This window comes from Rhinoraja longicauda, chromosome 21 (assembly GCF_053455715.1).
Source record: "Rhinoraja longicauda isolate Sanriku21f chromosome 21, sRhiLon1.1, whole genome shotgun sequence".
Classification (NCBI taxonomy): Eukaryota; Metazoa; Chordata; class Chondrichthyes; order Rajiformes; family Arhynchobatidae; genus Rhinoraja; species Rhinoraja longicauda.
This window is the reverse complement of record NC_135973.1, coordinates 18998563-19017904: the sequence shown is the minus strand read 5'-3', so window position 1 is coordinate 19017904 and position 19342 is coordinate 18998563. Positions and strand designations below refer to the sequence as shown.

At 50.9% G+C, this 19342-nt stretch overlaps 2 protein-coding genes across 4 annotated transcripts; one reads left to right on the top strand and one right to left on the bottom strand.

Annotated features, from left to right (window-relative positions):
• Window positions 1–39: 39 nt before the first annotated feature.
• mcrip2 (MAPK regulated corepressor interacting protein 2) lies at window positions 40–10162 on the top strand. The gene is made up of 5 exons (XM_078417948.1): window positions 40–193; window positions 299–359; window positions 3223–3353; window positions 6982–7092; window positions 8104–10162. The coding sequence occupies exons 1-5, from the start codon at window positions 142–144 to the stop codon at window positions 8169–8171; spliced, it is 423 nt and encodes a 140-aa protein (XP_078274074.1). The 5' UTR covers window positions 40–141; the 3' UTR covers window positions 8172–10162.
• c21h8orf33 (chromosome 21 C8orf33 homolog) lies at window positions 10100–17966 on the bottom strand. Of its 3 annotated transcripts, XM_078417946.1 has the most exons (8): window positions 17843–17966; window positions 17398–17615; window positions 16161–16225; window positions 15457–15544; window positions 14104–14630; window positions 13015–13105; window positions 11346–11492; window positions 10100–10460 (listed from the first exon to the last, which is right to left on the bottom strand). In XM_078417946.1, exons 3-8 carry the CDS (start codon window positions 16167–16169, stop codon window positions 10285–10287), a joined length of 1038 nt encoding a protein of 345 aa, XP_078274072.1. In that variant the 5' UTR covers window positions 16170–16225; window positions 17398–17615; window positions 17843–17966; the 3' UTR covers window positions 10100–10284. The 3 variants fall into 3 exon arrangements, with proteins under 3 accessions (XP_078274072.1, XP_078274071.1, XP_078274070.1); XM_078417945.1 differs by lacking the exons at window positions 17398–17615; window positions 17843–17966 and adding an exon at window positions 17194–17373; XM_078417944.1 differs by lacking the exons at window positions 16161–16225; window positions 17398–17615; window positions 17843–17966 and having other exon boundaries at window positions 15457–16148.
• Window positions 17967–19342: the final 1376 nt, after the last annotated feature.

The following is a 19342-nucleotide window of genomic DNA, read 5'->3' as shown; positions in this document are numbered from 1 at the left end:
TGCCCTTTGCCTGGTCCCGGGGGGGAGGGGAGGTCCGGGGGGCCGGCTCCGGACGGGCGTGGGGCGGATCCCGGGAAGCGGCCCCGGGAGGCGGCGCCTTCCCGCCCGGCGGCCGGTGCTGGAGCGCGTTGCGAGCGGACCATGTACACGATCACCCGCGGGCCCAGCCGGCTGGCCACGCAGCGGAGAACGGGTAGGAGCTGGGGCCGGGACCGGGACCGGGACAGGGGGAGGGGGGGGGGGCGCCGGGAGGGAGGGCGCTAGGACCGGGACTCACTCTCCGCCTCTCCCCCCGCAGGTCCGTCCCAGCAGATCGAAGCCAAGCCCGGCTGCGACTTGAAGCAGAAGCCGGCGGAGAGGTGAGACCGGGTGGTCCCGGGCAGCGGCGGAGACCGGGGGGGGGGGGGGGGGGAGGGGGGCTCCGATCCCCATGACCTTGCGGTGAAGGTGACACCCGAACCCGGGGTGGGACGGGCCGGGCCGGTCCGGGCAGGACAAGCGCAGTCTGCCCGTCCGCTGGATCGGAGCCGCAGCCCCGGGCACCAATGTGACCTTCACGCCGGCTCCTCCCCGGGTGACCATGTGGAGGCTGTAACAGTCTGTGCGGCACTGCCCGGTCCCGGGACACTCAACCCACCCCACAACCGGACACCGGCCCGGCGGGCAGAGCCCGGAGCCCCGGACACTGGGTGCTGTGGCATTGAACGCCGTGCCCTTGCCCCGGGCAGCTCCCCCTCCCTCCCTCCCTCCCCACAAAACAAGTGTCTGTGTGGAGTTTACATGTTCTCCCACATCACGGAGACGCGCGGGTTTGCAGGTTAATTGACCTTCTATAAACTGACCCTCGTGTGCAGGGAGTGGATGTGAAAATGGGATAATATGGGACTACTGTGAAAGGGAGATCAATGATTGGCGCGGACTCGGTGGGCCAAAGAGCCTGTTCCCACCTGTATTTGTAAACTAAACCTCCTGCCCAACAGTAGCAGTGAATAGAGGCCAGGGCCCGGATGGTGGGGATCTTTAACAAGGAGGCTGAGAGGAGAGAGTGTTAGAGAGAGAGAGAGAGAGGGAGAGAGAGAGAGAGAGAGAGAGAGAGAGAGAGAGAGAGAGAGAGAGAGAGAGACTGACTGGGAAAGCGGTGACAAATGGGCTCGAGTTCTTGCAGGAAGCAAAGTGTGGGGGGCACTGAAATACGGAGGATAAGGGGGGAGATGGAGGTGACCCAGGACTAGGTGAGGGAAGGGTGAAGGTTGTTGATAAAGTTTGGTTTGGATAGAGGGAAGAGGTGACAGATGCTGGAACGGCTGGCACGAAGCAGTGGGTAGATTACGTGGGCACGAAATCATGGACGCAAGGAAGTACAGACGCCGGTTTACAAGAAAACCTTCACAAGAAGAGTCCAACCCTGTGTGTCACTAACTCTGTTTCCCCGGTTATCCAGCATTAAACCCTGAGCTGGATTTTTTTTAGCCAGAGGGTGGTGAATTTGTGGGACTTTTTGCCACGGATGGCCGTGAAGGCCAAGTCATTGGATATTTTTAAAACGGGGATTGACACGTTTTTGATTAGTAAGTGTTTTAAGGGGTGATAGAAGTGGGGAGAAGGCATGAGAATGGGTTGAGAGAGAACGATGGATCAATCATGATTGAATGGCGTAGTAGACTTGATGGGCCGGATGGCTTAATTCTGCTTCTAATTATGATCCAAATCAGTTCTAAAACCCTTTCATTCACAAGTTTTACAGTCTGTAGTTTATTGTTTTACAACCCACCTCAATATTGATAGGACCAGTGCACTTTGAACCATTGGCTTCTGATTACAGATATGTTCACTATCACAGATTACAAACTCTTTCTCAAAGCTTTATGACCTAATTCATCAAATAATATTGTGTTTTCTGTACCAGAAGGGAGGTATAAAGGCAAAATAACAAGATTGGATGTAGAGTGAAGCTCCCTCTACCCTGACCAACAACATACTGCCATGATCAGAGTGAAGCTTCCTTTACACCGTCCCATCACATTCTCCCAGGGCAGCAACAGAACAGACACAGAATAGATTTTTGGAGTATCCTGCAAATGTTTACAATGACTGTTCAATTGGGCATGTAATCAGTTAGGTTGGAGTGATATATTTGGAAAATTTTGAGGGGACAATCTATGTGGTGTGGTTTAAAAGTGAACTCGTCGGTCACCCTGAGATGAAGAGGAATTTCTTTAGTCAGGTGGTGGTAAATCTGTGGAATTCATTGCCACAGATGGTGGTGGAGGCCAAGTCAGCGGGTATTTTTAAGGTAGAGATTGACTGATTCTTGAATAGTATGGGTGTCAGGGGTTATGGAGAAAAGGCAGGAGAATGGGATTGAGAGAAAGATAGATCAGCCATGATTGAATGGCAGAGTAGACTTGAAGGGCCGAATGGCCTAATTCGTCTCCTATGATTTATGAACTTATGAGAGTAGACCTTGAGGGGAGAGTGGACAGTGAGGGGAGGGGAGAGTGGATGGGGAGGGTAGGGAGGAGTGGACGGGGAGGGGAGAGTGGGCAGTGATGGTAGGAGAGGGGAGAGTGGATGGAGAGGGGAGGGGAGAGTGGACGGTGAGGGGAGAGTGGGCAGTGATGGTAGGAGAGGGGAGAGTGGACGGTGAGGGGACGGGAGAGTGGATGGTGAGGGGAGAGTGGGCAGTGATGGTAGGAGAGGGGAGAGTGGACGGTGATAGTAGGAGAGGGGAGAGTGGACGGTGAGGGGAGAGTGGGCGGTGAGGGGACGGGAGAGTGGATGGTGAGGGGAGAGTGGGCAGTGATGGTAGGAGAGGGGAGAGTGGACGGTAGGGGAGGGGAGAGTGGACGGTAGGGGTAGGGGAAGAGTCGCCGAGCCTGTCCGGTTGACGAATGCCACACAACTGCCATGTTCCACATGAGCCAGTGGGTTCACTAACCAGCCTCTAGCTGCAGTCTGGACCAAAGTCCGTTTCTGGGATCCCACTCCCGGGTGACTTGCCCGACCTTGGCTGTCGGTATTACTGCCCTTGGCCGCATGCCACGACTGTGCTGGGCCCCAGGCGTCCACTGACTGACGCCCCAGGCCCCTGGTCATTGGTTCGGTGCCGACACATCCACTGGCTGACCAGCTCCATGGCCGTCAGTGTCCGCTCACCGCCTACCCCCGGCTCGGTCTCTCCCTGACAGTCACCATGTCTCTCTCTCTCTCTCTCTCCCCCAGCGGCCCGGCCCCCAGACTGGTCTTCAACCGAGTGACGGGCAAGCGTTACGCGTCGCCGGGGGTCACCGAGACACGACAGGAAGAGGAGCACACGCCGGCACACGAGGAGAACGTGCGCTTTGTCCACCAGGGTAAGGAGGGTGGCCGCCACTGCGAGACCTCCCCTAACCCCTGCCTTGCCCCCTTCTCCCATCCTCTCCCTCCCTGCTCCACACACACCTCCCACGTGACTGCTTCCCCCCTCTGCCCCTCCCCCCTCTACCGCCTGGCCCTGCCCCCTCCCATTTCCACTGACCCCTCCTCTGTGCCCCCTCTCCCGCTCCATGGGCAGAGGTCAAGGAACAACAGTCTGCATTTCACCCACCCAGTGCAGGGAGTCTGTGACCCCCCCCCCCCTCCTCTGCTTCCAGCGGCTCAGTCTCTCCCTGGTGGGTTACTCTGTCCCACACCCCAACTCTGGAGAGTCCCCAATGAATGCAGGTGGTTGTTTGACCTCAGTGCGTGTTGTGTGACTCTCCCCACCTGCCCTGTCCTGGCCCCTCAGTGCTGGCGAATGGAGGTCCTGGTGTAGGGACGGTAGGCCCTGTGCCCCTTCCGTCCCCTCCTGACCCCGTCCAGTCTTGTCCCATCCAGTCCAGTCCAGTCCCGTCCCGTCCCGTCCCGTCCCGTCCCGTCCCGTCCCGTCCCGTCCCGTCCCGTCCCCCCGTCCCGTCCCGTCCCCCCGTCCCGTCCCGTCCCGTCCCTCCCCCCGTCCCCCCCGTCGTCGTCCCCCCGTCGTCCCGTCCCCCCGTCGTCGTCCCCCCCCCGTCCCCCCCCCCCCCCCATGTCATGTCCCGTCTTGCCCTGTCCGGTCCTATCCTGTCCCCACCCATCCCATCATGTTTGACATCTTGATGCCAATGGTCTTTGTGGGCGGTGGTTTAACTGCAGGGAAAGGTCCGGCCACATGGACCTGTGGCCTGTGCTTCTTCCCCTCTCTCGCACCGGTTAATATTTGTTAGTTGCAGTTTTAATCATTAACGAGTTGGAAACTGATTCAATGTGATACTTTTGCCCTGACCTGCTGAGTTACTCCAGCACTTTGTGATACCTTCTGATACTTTTGTCCTTTCAATCCCAGCTGATTTGCAACTTGTTCGACCAGTTTGGCATCTTGCTTTACATCTACTTTCCTTCCCGTACTTCACATGACCCAGCGTTACACCCACCTCTGCATTTACAGACTTTCCCATAGCTAAGGGGTTGCCTCATGCATCCTATCTACAGTATTCCCCTCATGATTTTATACACCTCTATAAGATCGCCCCTCAGCCTCTTGCACTCCATGGAATAAAGTCCTTGCCTACCCAACCTCTCTCTATAGCTCCGGCCCCCAAGCCCACATCTTCATAAATCTCTGCACTTTCCAGCTTAACAACATCCCTATACCAGGCTGACCAAAACTGAACACAATACTCCAAATTTAGATATTCTCCAATATCTTGTAGAACTGTAACATAACATCCCAAATGTTATATTCAATACCCTGACTGATGAAGGCCAATGTGCCAAAAGCCTTCTTGACCACCCTATCTACCAGTGATGCCACCTTCAAGGAGCTGTACTTGCACTTCTACATCCCTCTGCTCTACAACACTACGCAGGGCCCTCCCATTCACTGCGATGGTCCTGCCCTTGTTTGTCTGGCCAAAATACAACACCTCATAATGATCTGCATTAAACTCCATTTGCCATTCCTCAGCCCACCTGCCCATGTGGAAGGGGGCATAGGGAGAGAGCAGCGGCCTTAAACCAATGGGAATGACCAAAAGTCGGGAAAGTGAAGGCACATGAGGGGAATAGATAGGGTGAATGCACAGTCTTTTACCCAGAGTAGGAATCAACAAACAGAAGGCATAGGTTTAAGGTGAGAGGAAAGATTTAATAGGAACCTGAGAGGCAACATTTTCACACAGAAGGTGTTTGGTATATGGAATGAACTGCCAGGGGAGGTAGTTGAGGCAGTTACCATTACAACACTTAAAAGGCATTTAGACAGGTAAATGGATTAGAGGGATATAGACCAAATGTGCGCACGTGGAGCTAGCGTGGATGGGGCATCTTGGTCGGCATGGATGACTTGGTCCGAAGGACCTGTTTCTGTGCTGTATGACTATGACACACACAAGCAGTTAATCTGGGGCTGTGGGACGGATGCTTAGTAAAATGATCAATAATTAAACCCAGCAGAAAAATAATTTCAGTTCAGAAGTTTAATAGGTCACTTGTGGACGGATGCTAACTTTCTCCGTGAAGAAATGTCTGTTCAGATTGTTTTACTATGTTTAGAGTGCAGGCTGGGGAGTGGATTGAAGTGAGTGTAGTCAGTGTGGAGGAGCTGTGTGTGCGGGCCATCTACAGACTGGGTGCGGTCCCAATCTCCAGTTACCAGCACTCGGCCAGCCTGTGTTTCTGCCTGAGCAGAATTATGCCTCTCATAATTCTATCAGCTCTCCCCTCAGCCTCCAGCATTCCAGAGTTTGCTGAATGCAAATTCTCTGCTCAATAGTAGAACCACTCAAGATTCAAGCAGGGAGTTGGCGTTGGATGTGGGAATGGATAATGAAGCTGGTTTAATAAGACAATCTCCGAGTACAACATCCACTTGGGACTAGTGACCCTGGAATGTAGTGTCCAGCGTGTGTGTAAGAAGTCTAGGCTGGAAACAACTGTGTTTTACGCAAGTTACAACAGAACAAGGACAGAGTGGGCCACAGTAGAGTGGGGAGATGGAAAGACCACACATGGTTACAATCAAGTACAATCACGAACAGTGTACGACTACAGGATAAAGAGAATAATAGACAATAGGTGCAGGAGGAGGCCATTCGGCCCTTCGAGCCAGCACCGCCATTCAATGTGATCAAGGCTGATCATTCTCAATCAGTACCCCGTTCCTGCCTTCTCCCCATACCCCCTGACTCCGCTATCCTTAAGAGCTCTATCCAGCTCTCTCTTGAATGCATTCAGAGAATTGGCCTCCACTGCCTTCTGAGGCAGAGAATTCCACAGATTCACAACTCTCTGACTGAAAAAGTTTTTCCTCATCTCAGTTCTAAATGGCCTACCCCTTATTCTTAAACTGTGGCCCCTTGTTCTGGACTCCCCCAACATTGGGAACATGTTTCCTGCCTCTAACGTGTCCAACTCCTTAATAATCTTATACGTTTCGATAAGATCTCTCATCCTTCTAAATTCCTGTGTATACAAGCCTAGTCGCTCCAGTCTTTCAACATATGATAGTCCCGCTATTCCGGGAACGTTTAGTGCAAGATAAAGTTTGATGCCAGACAAAGATTAGTTTGCAAGTATGGATGAATTGGGCCGAATGGCTTGTTTCCGTGCTGTATGGCTGCAGGAAAGACAGTTGGCAGGCAATGGCAAATGTTCTGGGACTGAAAAATTATATTCCAGTTTGAAGGAATGCTTTGAAGGAGTATAAAGGGGGGTGGGGCGGTTGTTCAGTTGAAAGAGGATTAAGGGGGGGGGGGGGGGGGGGTTAGCGGTAGCAACGAAGGGATATATAGAATCCAGCAGAAGTGGACAAAAAGATGATAAAGAGAAACTGAGGAAAGACTAGTCGGGAATGTAAGGAAGGCCTGTTCCTGTGCTGTACCATTCTATATTCTAACCCTTTCCCTTGCACCCTTCCTGCTGTGTCCTCCCCTCTGTCTCCCGCCGTGTCTCGCTCCCTGTAACAAGGTTCTCTCTCTGCTTTAGCCTGGCAACAGGTGGAGGAGGAGTTGCTGGCCAGCCGGCATTCTGAGAAGGGCCAACGACCTCGCGGGGCAGTGGAGTACGAGGAGAAATCACCCAGCCAGAACCTGAGCAGTAAGTCTGATCAGTGCCTCTCATCACCCCCCACGACGCCCTGCCCAGTGAAACCACCCGCATCTCCCACAGTGTGCAGGAAATAAAGGAGTGGGGGAGAACAAAATAAAGAGTTAAGGAAATGGCCGTGTCAGAGGCAGCAGGGGGAGTGGGAGTTAGGGAGAAACCAAAACGGCTGCAGATGCTGCAAATCCAAATCCAAAAACAAAAAGTGAATCTTCCTCATATCCCATCATCGATCCTCCTGCCACTGACCTACCCCGGGGGGGGATTTACCCACCAGAATGTCTGGTGTGTGGGAAGAAACCGGAGCACCCGGATAACACCCGCATAGAGACAGGGAGAACGTGCAAACTCCACACAAACAGCACCCGAAGCCAGGTTCAAACCCGGATCACTGGAGTTGTGAGACAGCAGCTCTACCCGCTGCACTGCTTCCAGATATCCATCTGTACACTTTCCCTGAACAGTCGGCAGCAATTTTACGTCTAATGTTAAGTAATGACGAGTGTAATCACAGCCTTGTGACTTGACTGAGGCAACTTCGCTGAGTCACGGCCGATGTCAGGGTTAAAGTGGAGAGTTTTATTTTTCTTTTCCTTTATTCGTTTAAAAAATATTGGAGACGAGATAAAAGGGGTTGAAGGGGAAGGCCAATGACTATCAGCAATGACAAGGTCCTGAACCACACAGTGAGAGGCTGGGGCTGCCCTGGGCCGCTGGGACTGTGGCAGGGACACACATGGTGATAACCCCAGCCCAGACACAGGGCGTGGGCTGGCACTGCCGTCCCCTCTGTCCATCGCCAGAGGTATAATGTTGGAGCTTGCGTGACAGATAGTGATTGAGGAAAGCACAGGAGGTGAGGGGGTCTTGGCATCCAATCCCTGCTGGCCCCGTGTGAGATGGGACAGTGTGGAGGGAGCTTCACTGCGTTTGTCCCCGGGAATGTGTGATGGGATGGTGTAGAGGGAGCTTCACTCTGATACGCTTCCTACTTTGGTTTTGTAGACTTTGTTCCGATCGACCTGGAGGAGTGGTGGGCAAAGCAGTTCTTGGCCAACATTCAGAACTCGTAGAGGCAGCGGGGAACACACGTGTCTGACGGGGGAGAACACAGCCAGTGCCTCTGCTGTTTCCACATCTATCCCTCCACCCTCAAGGAAACACAAAGTGAAGGCCTTTCTGTAAAAAACAAATAAACTTAGATGTTTGGCAGTGACCTTCAGCCTTCAACCTCTGCTTTAATTTGGTGCCAATCGATGCCTTAAGCCGTGAGATTATAGCGAGGCGATCAGTCATCTCCACACGCTTCAGACCACGTCTCCTGGCATGTTAATTTGGTGCCTGTCTACACACGGCATCTCACCGATGGGTGGAGCGGTCTGTACCTCGAGGAACAGCGAGGACCCTCACAAAGTCCAGGAGACGTCGAGTCGTGAACAAGCGGCACCTTCCCGTCCTCGATCAACAGCAGCAGACCAACTGGGAAAGTTGTGACACATGCCTGCTGCGTCTCCTCACATTTAACTCTTATTTCTCACCCTGTTTCTTGCCTCCTCTCCACGTCCATTCCTCCTGTCGCTCTGCTTGTAACCGAGAAATCCCTGTTTTGTAAATGGCGCGCATTGTGCTATCGTCCTAGAGTCACACAATGCGGAAACTTGCCCTTCGACCCAACTTGTCCCTGCTGATCAAGGGGCCTCAGCTACACTAGTCCCACCTGCCCGCATTTGGCCCATATCCTTCTAAACCTTTCCTATCCATGCACTCATCAGACTTAAGAAGCATCACCTACCCAGGTTCTCCAGAGATGCTGCCTGACCCACTGAGGTAGGTACTCCAGGGGACAGGGACAGCTTTCCTTTGGGACCCTTTATCTGCTGACTGATGGAGCTGGACTGAGTGTTACCAACTCCTTCCTCAATGCTCCCTATTCTAGTACACCCGTCTCTTTGTTTTGCAGGCTAATGTACTGTGTACGTCCCAACTCCTTGATGTGCGTGTACATTGATTAATGCATGCACCCCATGAACACCAACGGTTTCCAAGCTCTTGCCTTTGAACGGGTAACATGGAATCAGGGCCAAATTAGATGCTATCTCAGTCACTCCCATCTGCCCTTGTGTGTCCCAAAGGTCTTGTTGAAGTCCACACAGACAATACCCACTGGTCTGCCCAATCATTTATCTAACCTCTTCAGAAAACCTCCAACAGATTTACAAAACGATTTCTCTCACACGCACACACAGGGCTGACCATCCCTATCAGTTCCAACTCTCCAAATGCCAGTAGATCCTGTCCCAGGATCCCCTCCAGTCTTCAACCTGGACTTCCCTGGCTTCTCCTCGCTGCCCTTTATAAGTAACAGTAATCATTAGCCGCCCTCCTGTCTTCCCAACACCTGTTAGCAAAGATGCTGCCAGTGGTTTTGCCAGAAAGTCCGCAGTTTTACAACCAATGTTTTGGTGATGAATTGATATTGTTCTGTCCGTTATATAATCCAAAATTCATGCAGATATTATCCACCAGTCCATAACATCTTGTGTGCTACTTCACTGAAAGTATTTAGTAAACCAGCACCCACTGACCTGCTTTTACAGGTAACAGCTTGAGAAACAACACTAATTCCCTCTCAAAAAGTCATTTTTACATGAAGATTTTCCACTAAAATGTCTGTTAGTATCTTGTCCTGAATAATATTCAGGCATTTTGTATAGGTTAAGCTACCTCACTGCAGATCACTCTTCTCCCTCCCACAGCATTGTTGCTTTTGGGGCTTTCTAAAGTCGGAGGGAGCGGTGGAAATGTCTCCATGTTTTTTAAACGATGCAACAAGATGTAGTTTTTTTACAGCGTGACAACGTGACGAGGGAAGATGATGGATGTGTAGTGCATGGACTGGGTTCTAGGGAGAAGTGTGGTTGGAAACTGGAGCACCACAGGCCAGGTGTGACTGACCAGGCAGCTGTTCTCAGCCTGTGTAAATGTAAAAATCAAACCTGACAGGAAAATAAAATCAAGTTTATTTATCTAAATCATTGTTCTCCATGGAGCCTCTCAACTTCACTCTGCTGGCTCCACTTTCCCCGAGGCACCAGAATAGGTCATACCAAGAGAATCTGTTACTTCACCCTGGGGAGTGAAGAGGATCTCAGAGGCTGCACACCTTGTTCATTCTTCACCAGTTGCTCAGAAGAAATTAAACCGGAATGGAGCCGGCTCTCCTGCCTCGACCGTGATCTTCTCGGGACTCACGGAGCTCGATGCAGGGGCCGCATCAACCTTTGGTGATTTAGTTGCAATTTTCCCCAACACTTTGCTCCTGGTTTGCTCTTTAACCGATTTAATGCTGGCCGATTTTGTAGCTGGAAGAAATACAATTACAAATGCCTCAGCTGACAACACACACAGCAGAACACCTGACCATGAACAGCAAGGCTCCCTTATAACACAAGAGCAGGCCATTTGGCCCATCAGATTCACACTGGCTCTGTGGGCACAGCCTGTCACTCCCCCTCTAACAGCTGCAGATCAGAAGGATGAGGGGGGACCTCACTGAAACTCATTGAATAGTGAAAGGCCTGGATCCGGGGAATGTGGAGAGGATGTTTCCACTAGTGGGAGTGTCTAGGACCAGAGGTCATAGCCTCAGAGTAAAAGAACGTACCTTTAGAAAGGAGATGAGGAGGAATTTCTTTACTCAGAGGGTGGTGAATCTCTGAAATTCATTGCCACAGACAGTTGTGGAGGACACGTTAATGGATATTTTTTAAGGCAGAGAGTGATAGATTCTTCATTAGTACGGGTGTCAGAGGTTATGGAGAGAAGGCAGGAGAAGGGTTCGAGAGGGAATGATAGATCAGCCAGAGTAGACTCGATGGGCCAAATGGCCTAATTCTGTTCCTATAACTTATGAACTTAGCCCACCACTCTCCTTGCCCATCAACTGATGCTTTTAGCCAATTAATCTACCAGCTTTCCTTTGGATCATGGGAGGAAACTGGTGGGGAGAACTCCACACATTCCTGGAGGTCAGGATTGTTTCTGGGGATGAGGCAGCAGCACTACCCACTGCACAGACGCACCCTCCAGCCATCTAATCGCTAGTCTCTGGTACATGGCTGTAAAGGTTCAGGCATTTTGCACTGATATCAAGCCACGTGTGGATCGACCATTAAACCAATGTCCCTCTTAGTTCACTCTCCCCGCCCCTCCTCTCCCCTCTCGAGGGCTGCCGACCCTCCTCTCACCTGTCAGCATCAGCCTGAACTGCCTCTGCCTCTCCTCTTCCATCTTCTTCCTGTAGTCCCCAAACATGGATCTCATCAGCTGCCGCTTCTTGACGAGTGGCGGCCTCTTGCTGTGCAGGGTGCGCAGTGCACGGACGGCCTCCTCGCCTGCAATACAAAGCCAGTCACAACATCCATTCATCCTTTAACCCAAACTATACCCTGCCTCTTACACAGGCCAAAACACTTGGCCTAACCCTGGCTCTAGGAACCAGGTCTACTCTGCCACTGGGTGCTTGACTCTCTGATCCATGGACTTCCATCAGTGAGGGCAGCAGGCAACACCTCCTCCACAGTAATTCTTAGCACGTGTGCCCCACAAGGATGTGTTCTCAGTCCCCGACTACATTCACGACTGTGTGGCCAAATTGGGTTCTACCTCCTGCTACAGGTTTGCAGATGACACTATGGTGGGCAGATTATGGACAGAGTAGACTTGATGGGCCAAATGGCCTAATGACTTTGTCTCTGAAACTGATGCTCTATAACACTGAGAACTAGACTCTGCACTCTGTATTTCCCCCCTTGCTCTAGTTATTGTATATTTTGCACTGATGCCAAGCTGCCTCAGAGTTGCTGTTTGACTTGATTGTATTCACATATGGTATTGTGTGATCTGTTTAGATGCAAAACAGTTTTTTCCTGTCCCTCGGTACATGTGACAATAATAAACCTAAAGGTAGTCTGGTCTGGGGCAGTGCCCGCTCCAACAGGGAGCTTCCCCCTGACGTCAGGAACCCTCCCACACGGAATCCAGCATCTCATCCAATAGCAAGGGTGCGATCTCCAGCTCGCCAGATGCCTCAGCTGCAGCTCAAACCCGGCTGCACTCCGCCACTTGCTCGGACCAGGGAGTTAGGGATTTAATCGGTATTTAAATTCATAAAGGCTTCAAGTGGCGTAGAGAGGCAACAGCCAGGTAACGTGGGGTGAAGGAGACGGGTCAAAGACTTGGAGGGGGCACTAGGGAAGCCATTGCACATAGTTACACAAATGTTTGGGACTTGGAGCTTTATCCCATGTCACCGGGACTGAAGGGCCTGAGGGGTGATGATAAAATCACAAGGGCTCAGACAAGGTTAAGGTGTTTTTCTCAGGACAGGGGTCTAAAACCAGAAGGCACAGGTTTAAGGTGAGGTGGAAAAGTTTTAAAAGGGACCCAAGGGGCAACTTTTTCCATACAAAGGGAGGTGGGTATATGGAACGAGATGCCAGAGGAGGTAGTTGAGGCAGGTACTATAAAACCATTTGAAAAACACTTGGACAGGTACAGGGAAAGGAACGGTTTAGAGGGATAGGGGCCAAACGCGGGCAAGAGGGACGGGCTCAGTTGCAAAGCTGGACGAGTTGGGCTGAAGGGCTTATTTCTGTGTTGTGTGTCTCTGTGACTCAATGGCCCAAACAGGCACAACAGCAGCATTTTAAGGAACTGGACCAATGACAGGAGATAAAATTACAGGGATGTGGATAAGACGCAGAGTGTGTGGTCACAGGACAAGGGCACTCGATTGCTGTAGGCCAAGTGTGGCTCCATTGGGACAGTTTCTGTAACGAGCATCTTGCAGGATCGAGGGCTGGCCTCTGACCCTGTCCCCACAAGACAGGCTGACTCCCGGGTCCTGCAACGCACCTTGTTTCTGAGTGTTTTTCTGAGACTGCAGTCCCAGCTCCAACTGCTCGATGCACCAGTCCACCTCTCGCTGGAGCTGCTCCTCCGGAGACTGGGAGTGAAGACAGGAGATGTTACAGCCACACACTCAAGGTACAGGCATCACAAGAAACATTCCCATACAAACCAACCCCAGCTGGGAGAAACCTCCAGCAAACCATGCTGAAAATGGGTGCTGTCTGTGTGGAGCTTGTATGATCTCTATGTGACTGCATGGATTTTCTCCGGGTGCTCCGGTTTTCTCCCACACTACATAGACGTGCGGGGTTGTAGATTAATTGATTCGGTAAAACTAAATTGTCCCTGGTGTGTAGGATAGTGCTAGTGTACAGGTGATCGGTGTTCGGCACGGACTCAGTGGGCCGAAGGGCTTGTTTCTGCACTGTATCTCTGAAGTCTAAAGAGGATTGACGAGGGCAGTAGACATTGTCCACTTGCACTAAAGCAAGGACTCTGGCGAGGTACAGCAGTACCACAGTATGGCAGTCAAAACCTAGAGGGCATAGACTTCAGGTGAGAGGGGACAAAGGTAAAGGGGACCTGAGGGGCAACTGTTTCTACACAGAGTGGTGGGTATGCAGAAGGAGCTGCCAGAGGAAGTGGTCGAGGCGGGTACAATTACAACGTTTAAAGGACATTTTGACAGGTACACGGACAGTGAAGGTTCAGAAGTATATAGCATCATACAGTGTGGAAACAAGCCCTTTGGCCCAACCTGCCCACACCAACCAACATGTCCCATCCAAACTAGTCCCACTGGATGCGTTTGGTCCATATCCTTCTAAACCTGTCCTCTCCATGTAATATGGGTCAAATGCGGGCAGGTGGGACTAACTCAGACAGGCGTGGACAGATGGGGCGCAAGTGCCTATTTCTGCGCTGTATAAGTATCGGGCCTCTTGTAAATGGGATGTGAAAGTTGCTATAGAAATGCAACTCCCTCTTGATTGTCAGGGATCGAGTCAACAAGCGAGTGCATTCTGGCTGGTGCCTCTCCCAACTCGTTTGTTCCCAGTCAGAGTTCCCTGGGATTCGCCCCAGTCTCCGTACCAGACCCATGCTGTTCCTCACTTCCTGCTGACTGTTCTGGCTCAGCTGCTCCGGGTCTTTGGGGATTCCAGCTTGGGGTTTAGTGCTCTGCGTTCTATTTCTCTTCTTTTTCTTCCGCGTGGATTTGGAAGCTGTACTTTCCACATTCCCGAGCTGCTGACTTTGTGTGGGATCAGCCGTCGACTCTCCTGTGCGATTAACATCAGCACCTGCCACAGGGATTGCAAAATTAAACTTAAATTCATCGTCCTGGCTTGCTGCTCCCCTACACAGTGGCCGCTCTTCTCCGGTAGCAGGAAGACAATCACTGGTGTCACCGCTCCGACCCTGCTGTGCTGTGCCAGAATCCCCAGTGCAGGAGCTTCTGACCTCGTGAGCTGGCGGCGTTCCCGCAGGGTCCTCACTCCCACCCTCCGGAATGGTGAAGTTGAACTGGAAGTTGCACCGGTGGCTGCAACTGCGGTGCTCTGCAACACTGCTGCTGTCCAGACCGTGGTGCTGAATCTCCACAGGGCCCGGACTCGGATCTGTGGAGGGAACAAATAATTAAACACGTCATCCCTGCATCAACCTACGGAACCCCACAAGATCACCGCACAGTCTCGCAGAGAGTTTGTGTCCCGTTTACTTTAACTTCACCTCCTGCGACAAACCCACTGGCCAAGGGATCACTGTCCAAGCTTTCAGCACAACGAAACACAAAGCAAATTCAGAGACCGTGAGGGGTGTTGACGGGAAGATGGTTGCAGTTCGTAAGAAGATATTTATGGGCTGGCCAGGTGGGCAGAAATGTGACAAATAGGGTTTAAGGCAAAGACAGCAAGGCAAGACTCTTGCAGAAGGGAGATGGTTGACACAGCGGTGCAGCAGGTAGAGCCGCTGCCTCACAGCGCCAGAGACCTAGGCTCCATCCTGACCTCAGGTGCTGTCTGCGTGGACTTTGCATGTTCTCCCTGTGACCACGTGGGTTTCCAACGGGTGCACCAGTTTCCTCCCACATCCTAAAGACCTGCGGGTTTGTAGGTTAACTGGGTCTCTGTAAACTGCCTCCAGTGTGTAGGGTGTGTGTGAAAGTGGGCCAACCGAGAACTAGTGTGAACGGGTGATTGATGGCTGGCTCGAACTTGGTGGCCTGAAGGGCCTGTTTCCATGTATCTCAAAAATAAACAAGTTAAAAGAATTCAGGATAAATATTATAATAAGATACCAAGAAGTCTCGAGGACCAGAGAGACGGTGGTGAACACGTCCAAAGTTCTCTAAAGGTAGTGGGACAGATTGAGGAGGGATATTTTGGAATCCACCACACCACAAGAGTCAGTGGGAGAAACAGCTGCAATGATGCAGGCACTCACCTTGTGCTGTCACCATGAGCTGGCAGATGTCAGCCTGCAGCTGCTGCACACCTCCATCCAGCGCTGCCTCCATCCTCTCTTTAGGGGCCTGTAACAGAGGACGTTGTGGAGAGATTGACTGAGCCATGAGCAAAGGCAGGGCAGAACTGGGAGGAGAGATTAATCACCAATTACTCTCACCATCCTGATTAAGATCTGTCCTTGGCCCCTTCCCACATCTCCTGACCCATTGTCATGGCAAAGCTCAGCCCTGTGACATGCTGATCTAGAGGTGCGCCTGGACCTGGCACTCATCCTGAGACCTAGGAGATGCAGCAAGCATCCAGCAGGCACTTGCAGAGACCACCAGAGGTGTGCTCTGATGTAGTGCAGATGTACTGATTACATGGCAGTGTTATGTTAAACGCCAACCCAAATGTGACAGAACTAACTACAGTGGTGACTCTGAGCTTTCATCCCAGGATTGGCCCATTTATTGTAATACTGTAGGATTAAAATACGCTTTGACGAAGAACTGAAAATTTTGTAAAACAAATTTCTGCTTTAACAAGAGACGTCTATACGTCAACCTCATCCAAGTGATGTGTGTACACTCCTGCCTTAAAGTACAGTGATGTTTTATAGGTTGCCCATGCTGGATAGCAAATTATATAGGGGGAAAAGCAAATGGCCTGGGATAATAGTAATTATGTTCAATCACTCACCTCCTCCATCAAAATATTCAGAAAACTTCTGACCCCACTCCCAGACCAGTGGTCAGCCTGGGCTCCTGAAAAGACAGAAAACTTTGTGAATGATTGCAGCAACTTTGCTTTCATCTAACGCTGTACCTCTGTCAAGTGTGAAACCGGAGCACCCGGAGGAAACGCACGCTGTCTCGCGGAGAATGTGCTAACTCCCTATAGACAATACCCCAGTCAGGATCGAACCCGGGTCTCTGGTGCTGTAAGGCAGCAGCTCTACCATCCTTGGTTTGGGAATCACATGTGGAAGTGGACGTAAGGCATGAGTCAATCAGTGAGATAGGACCAAGGCTGTCTGTTACACCCCTCCACAGGTAGTCATGTTCAGTTGAACCATCATCTGAGCAGCAGCAAGATCAGGCAGGGCCAGGGTGCTAATGAAATGGTGAGGCCAATCCTGGAGCAACCCTTTATTTAGCCATGATCACATTGAATGGCTTTGGTGCTGGCTGGAAGGGCCGAATGGCCTTCTCCTGCACCTATTGTCTATTGTTTTAAGTGCTCAACAGAGGGAGAAGTTCATCAGAGTAAGTAATCTACAGGCTTTGGGGATGAGGACCAAAACCAGGGATTGGTGTTGATTTATTATTGTCACGTGTACCGAGATACAGTGAAAAAACATGGTTTTACACATTATCCAGGCAAATCACAATATGCATAAGTATATCAGGTAATGCCAAAGAGAAATGTAACAGTGCCAAAATATAGTGCCATAGCTACGGAGAAAGTGCAGATAAAAAACTGCAAAGGCTGCAGTGAGGTAAGATGGGAGATCGGGAATGCATCCTTGCCTTAAGAGAGGACTTAAGGACTTTTGTTATCAGTCTCCTGTTAACAAAAAAGAAAAGGCTGTTCTGAATCTGGTGGTACGAGCTCTCATATTTTCTGCTCGACAAAGGCAGGGAGAAGATGGAATGAGCGGGATGTGAATGTAACACAAAGTACTGGAGGAACAGCGGGTCGGGAATGCACAGGCGGGGTTGCAGGTCCGGACCTTGTGAGTGATCCTTGGCTTGGTTGTTTTTTTTTCCCCCCGAGGCAGCGTGTAGATGGTGTTAATGGTGGGGTGTGTGCTCTGTGGGATGGACTGGGCTGCATCCACAACTCTCTGCACCAGAGCGGAGGGCGCGGGCCCGCGGTTCGCGATGAGCTGCACGGGAGACCCGGCGGCTCCAGAAAGACGGGGACAGTTACTCACCGTGTCCCGGGCTCTTCCGGAAGCAGCGGGCAGGAGTCCGTCACACATATCCGTCCGGGGACACAAAACGCTGGAGTAACTCAGCGGGACAGGCAGCGTCTCCGGAGAGAAGGAATGGGTGACCCTTCCTCAGACTCCTGCACACTCCTTTGCACACATATGCGTTCCCCAGGCTTTCCAGTGCCGTCTGCACCATACTTCCGCCACTCGCCATCGACCTGGATACAAACAGTTCATTGTTGTGCCACAGAACTACCAGCTCTGGGCCATGAAAGAGAGGAAAGGACAGGCGAGAAACACACGGTTCCCCAGCATTAAACACCAACGAATTTATGTTCATCTACTGTGCAAGTAATTACAGCATCTTTCCTCGCCCCCTCCCTCCCTCCCTCGTTTTTATTTTGCTTCGCTTTGCTCCAATACTCTCTTCGTTTCCGTCTTTTACCTCTTCTTTGCGGTTGATGGAAGTCCTCGTTGGTTTTATGTTCCAGGAATTGGGTTTTTTTTGTATCAGGGAAGCCCCACTTTTATTTGACTCTTTCAGAAATATCGACAGTGTATAAAAGAGCTGTGCACCCCTGCCCTCCTTTACATTCTGCATTGATTAAACATACTCATTCGGGGGGAACTGTGCCATTGGGAATTAATGAGCTGAAATTGTCAAGTCAACCAACATTTATACAAAATTCCGAGTATTTAAACAGCAGCTTTGTCACCCTTTCATTAGGTCACGACTCTGTTACATTCTTCAATTCCTATTACAGAAGAGAATATCGCAGGGAATGGTAAAAAGCATAGGCTGTCAATTCTGATGACATACCAAAGCCAAAACCTTACAGACTTGAGAACGTAAGAAAATAGCAGAACGATGGAGACACAAGGGATTGCAGATGTTGGAATCTTGAGCAAAAGCCACATTCGACGGTTCAGGTGGCATCAGTGAAGGGAAATGGACAAATAACTTTTTGGGTTGGGGACCCTTCGGCAGATAAGAAGAGGGGAAATAGCTGATAGGCTCTGCCCTCGTTAATATATCATATCATATATATACAGCCGGAAACAGGCCTTTTCGGCCCACCAAGTCCGTGCCGCCCAGTCATCCCCGTACATTAACACCATCCTAGGGACAATTTTTACATTTACCCAGCCAATTAACCTACATACCTGTACGTCTTTGGAGTGTGGGAGGAAACCGAAGATCTCGGAGAAAACCCACGCAGGTCACGGGGAGAACGTACAAACTCCTTACAGTGCAGCACCCGTAGTCAGGACCGTAGTGAGTCTCCGGCGCTGCATTCGCTGTAAAGCAGCAACTCTACCGCTGCGCTACCGTGCCGCCATCATTAACGTGATCATTATCAGTTCATTAATATAAATATAACCATATAACAATTACAGCACGGACACAGGCCCGTTCGGCCCTACCAGACCACGCCGACCACTTTCTCTGACCTAGTCTCATCTACCTGCTCTCAGACCATAACCCTCCAATCCCCTCCCATCCATATACCTATCCAATTTACTCTTAAATAATAAAATCGAGCCTGCCTCCACCACTTCCAAATAGTATTTTAGATTGTAAGTAAAATCAAAACTGCACACAAAATTCAAGTACAATCTCACAGTCATGCATGGCTGTTGCAAAACCTTGTATTTTGTACTTCACCACCTTGTTATAAAGCCCATCATGTTATTTGCCTTGTACTTGAATGCTAACTTTGTGTTTCTTGTACAATGACTCCAGATCTTTCTGAACATTAGTTTTATTATTCACACCATTTGAACAATATTCCAGCATTCTAATTTCTCCACATTGTACTCCATCTGCCACGTTTAGATCCCTTGGCAGGTTTTGTTTCCTTGACACTGCCTATCGTTCCGTGTTCAGAAAACTGGGATACATTGCATTCAGCTCCTTTATTAGATTCCTCTTCATCTCTGCCTG

What these genes read in the sequence shown, in the direction of transcription:
- mcrip2 (XM_078417948.1), top strand. Translation starts at nt 142, where the DNA reads ATGTACACGATCACCCGCGGGCCCAGCCGGCTGGCCACGCAGCGGAGA. An exon ending in AAGCAGAAGCCGGCGGAGAG is followed by an intron (nt 360 to 3,222) that starts GTGAGACCGGGT and finishes TCTCTCCCCCAG; the next exon opens with CGGCCCGGCCCCCAGACTGG. An exon ending in ACCCAGCCAGAACCTGAGCA is followed by an intron (nt 7,093 to 8,103) that starts GTAAGTCTGATC and finishes TTGGTTTTGTAG; the next exon opens with ACTTTGTTCCGATCGACCTG.
- c21h8orf33 (XM_078417944.1), bottom strand. Translation starts at nt 15,583, where the DNA reads ATGGCTCAGTCAATCTCTCCACAACGTCCTCTGTTACAGGCCCCTAAA. An exon ending in GCTCATGGTGACAGCACAAG is followed by an intron (nt 14,631 to 15,456) that starts GTGAGTGCCTGC and finishes TTCCCTCCACAG; the next exon opens with ATCCGAGTCCGGGCCCTGTG. An exon ending in GTTCAGGCTGATGCTGACAG is followed by an intron (nt 10,461 to 11,345) that starts GTGAGAGGAGGG and finishes TATTTCTTCCAG; the next exon opens with CTACAAAATCGGCCAGCATT.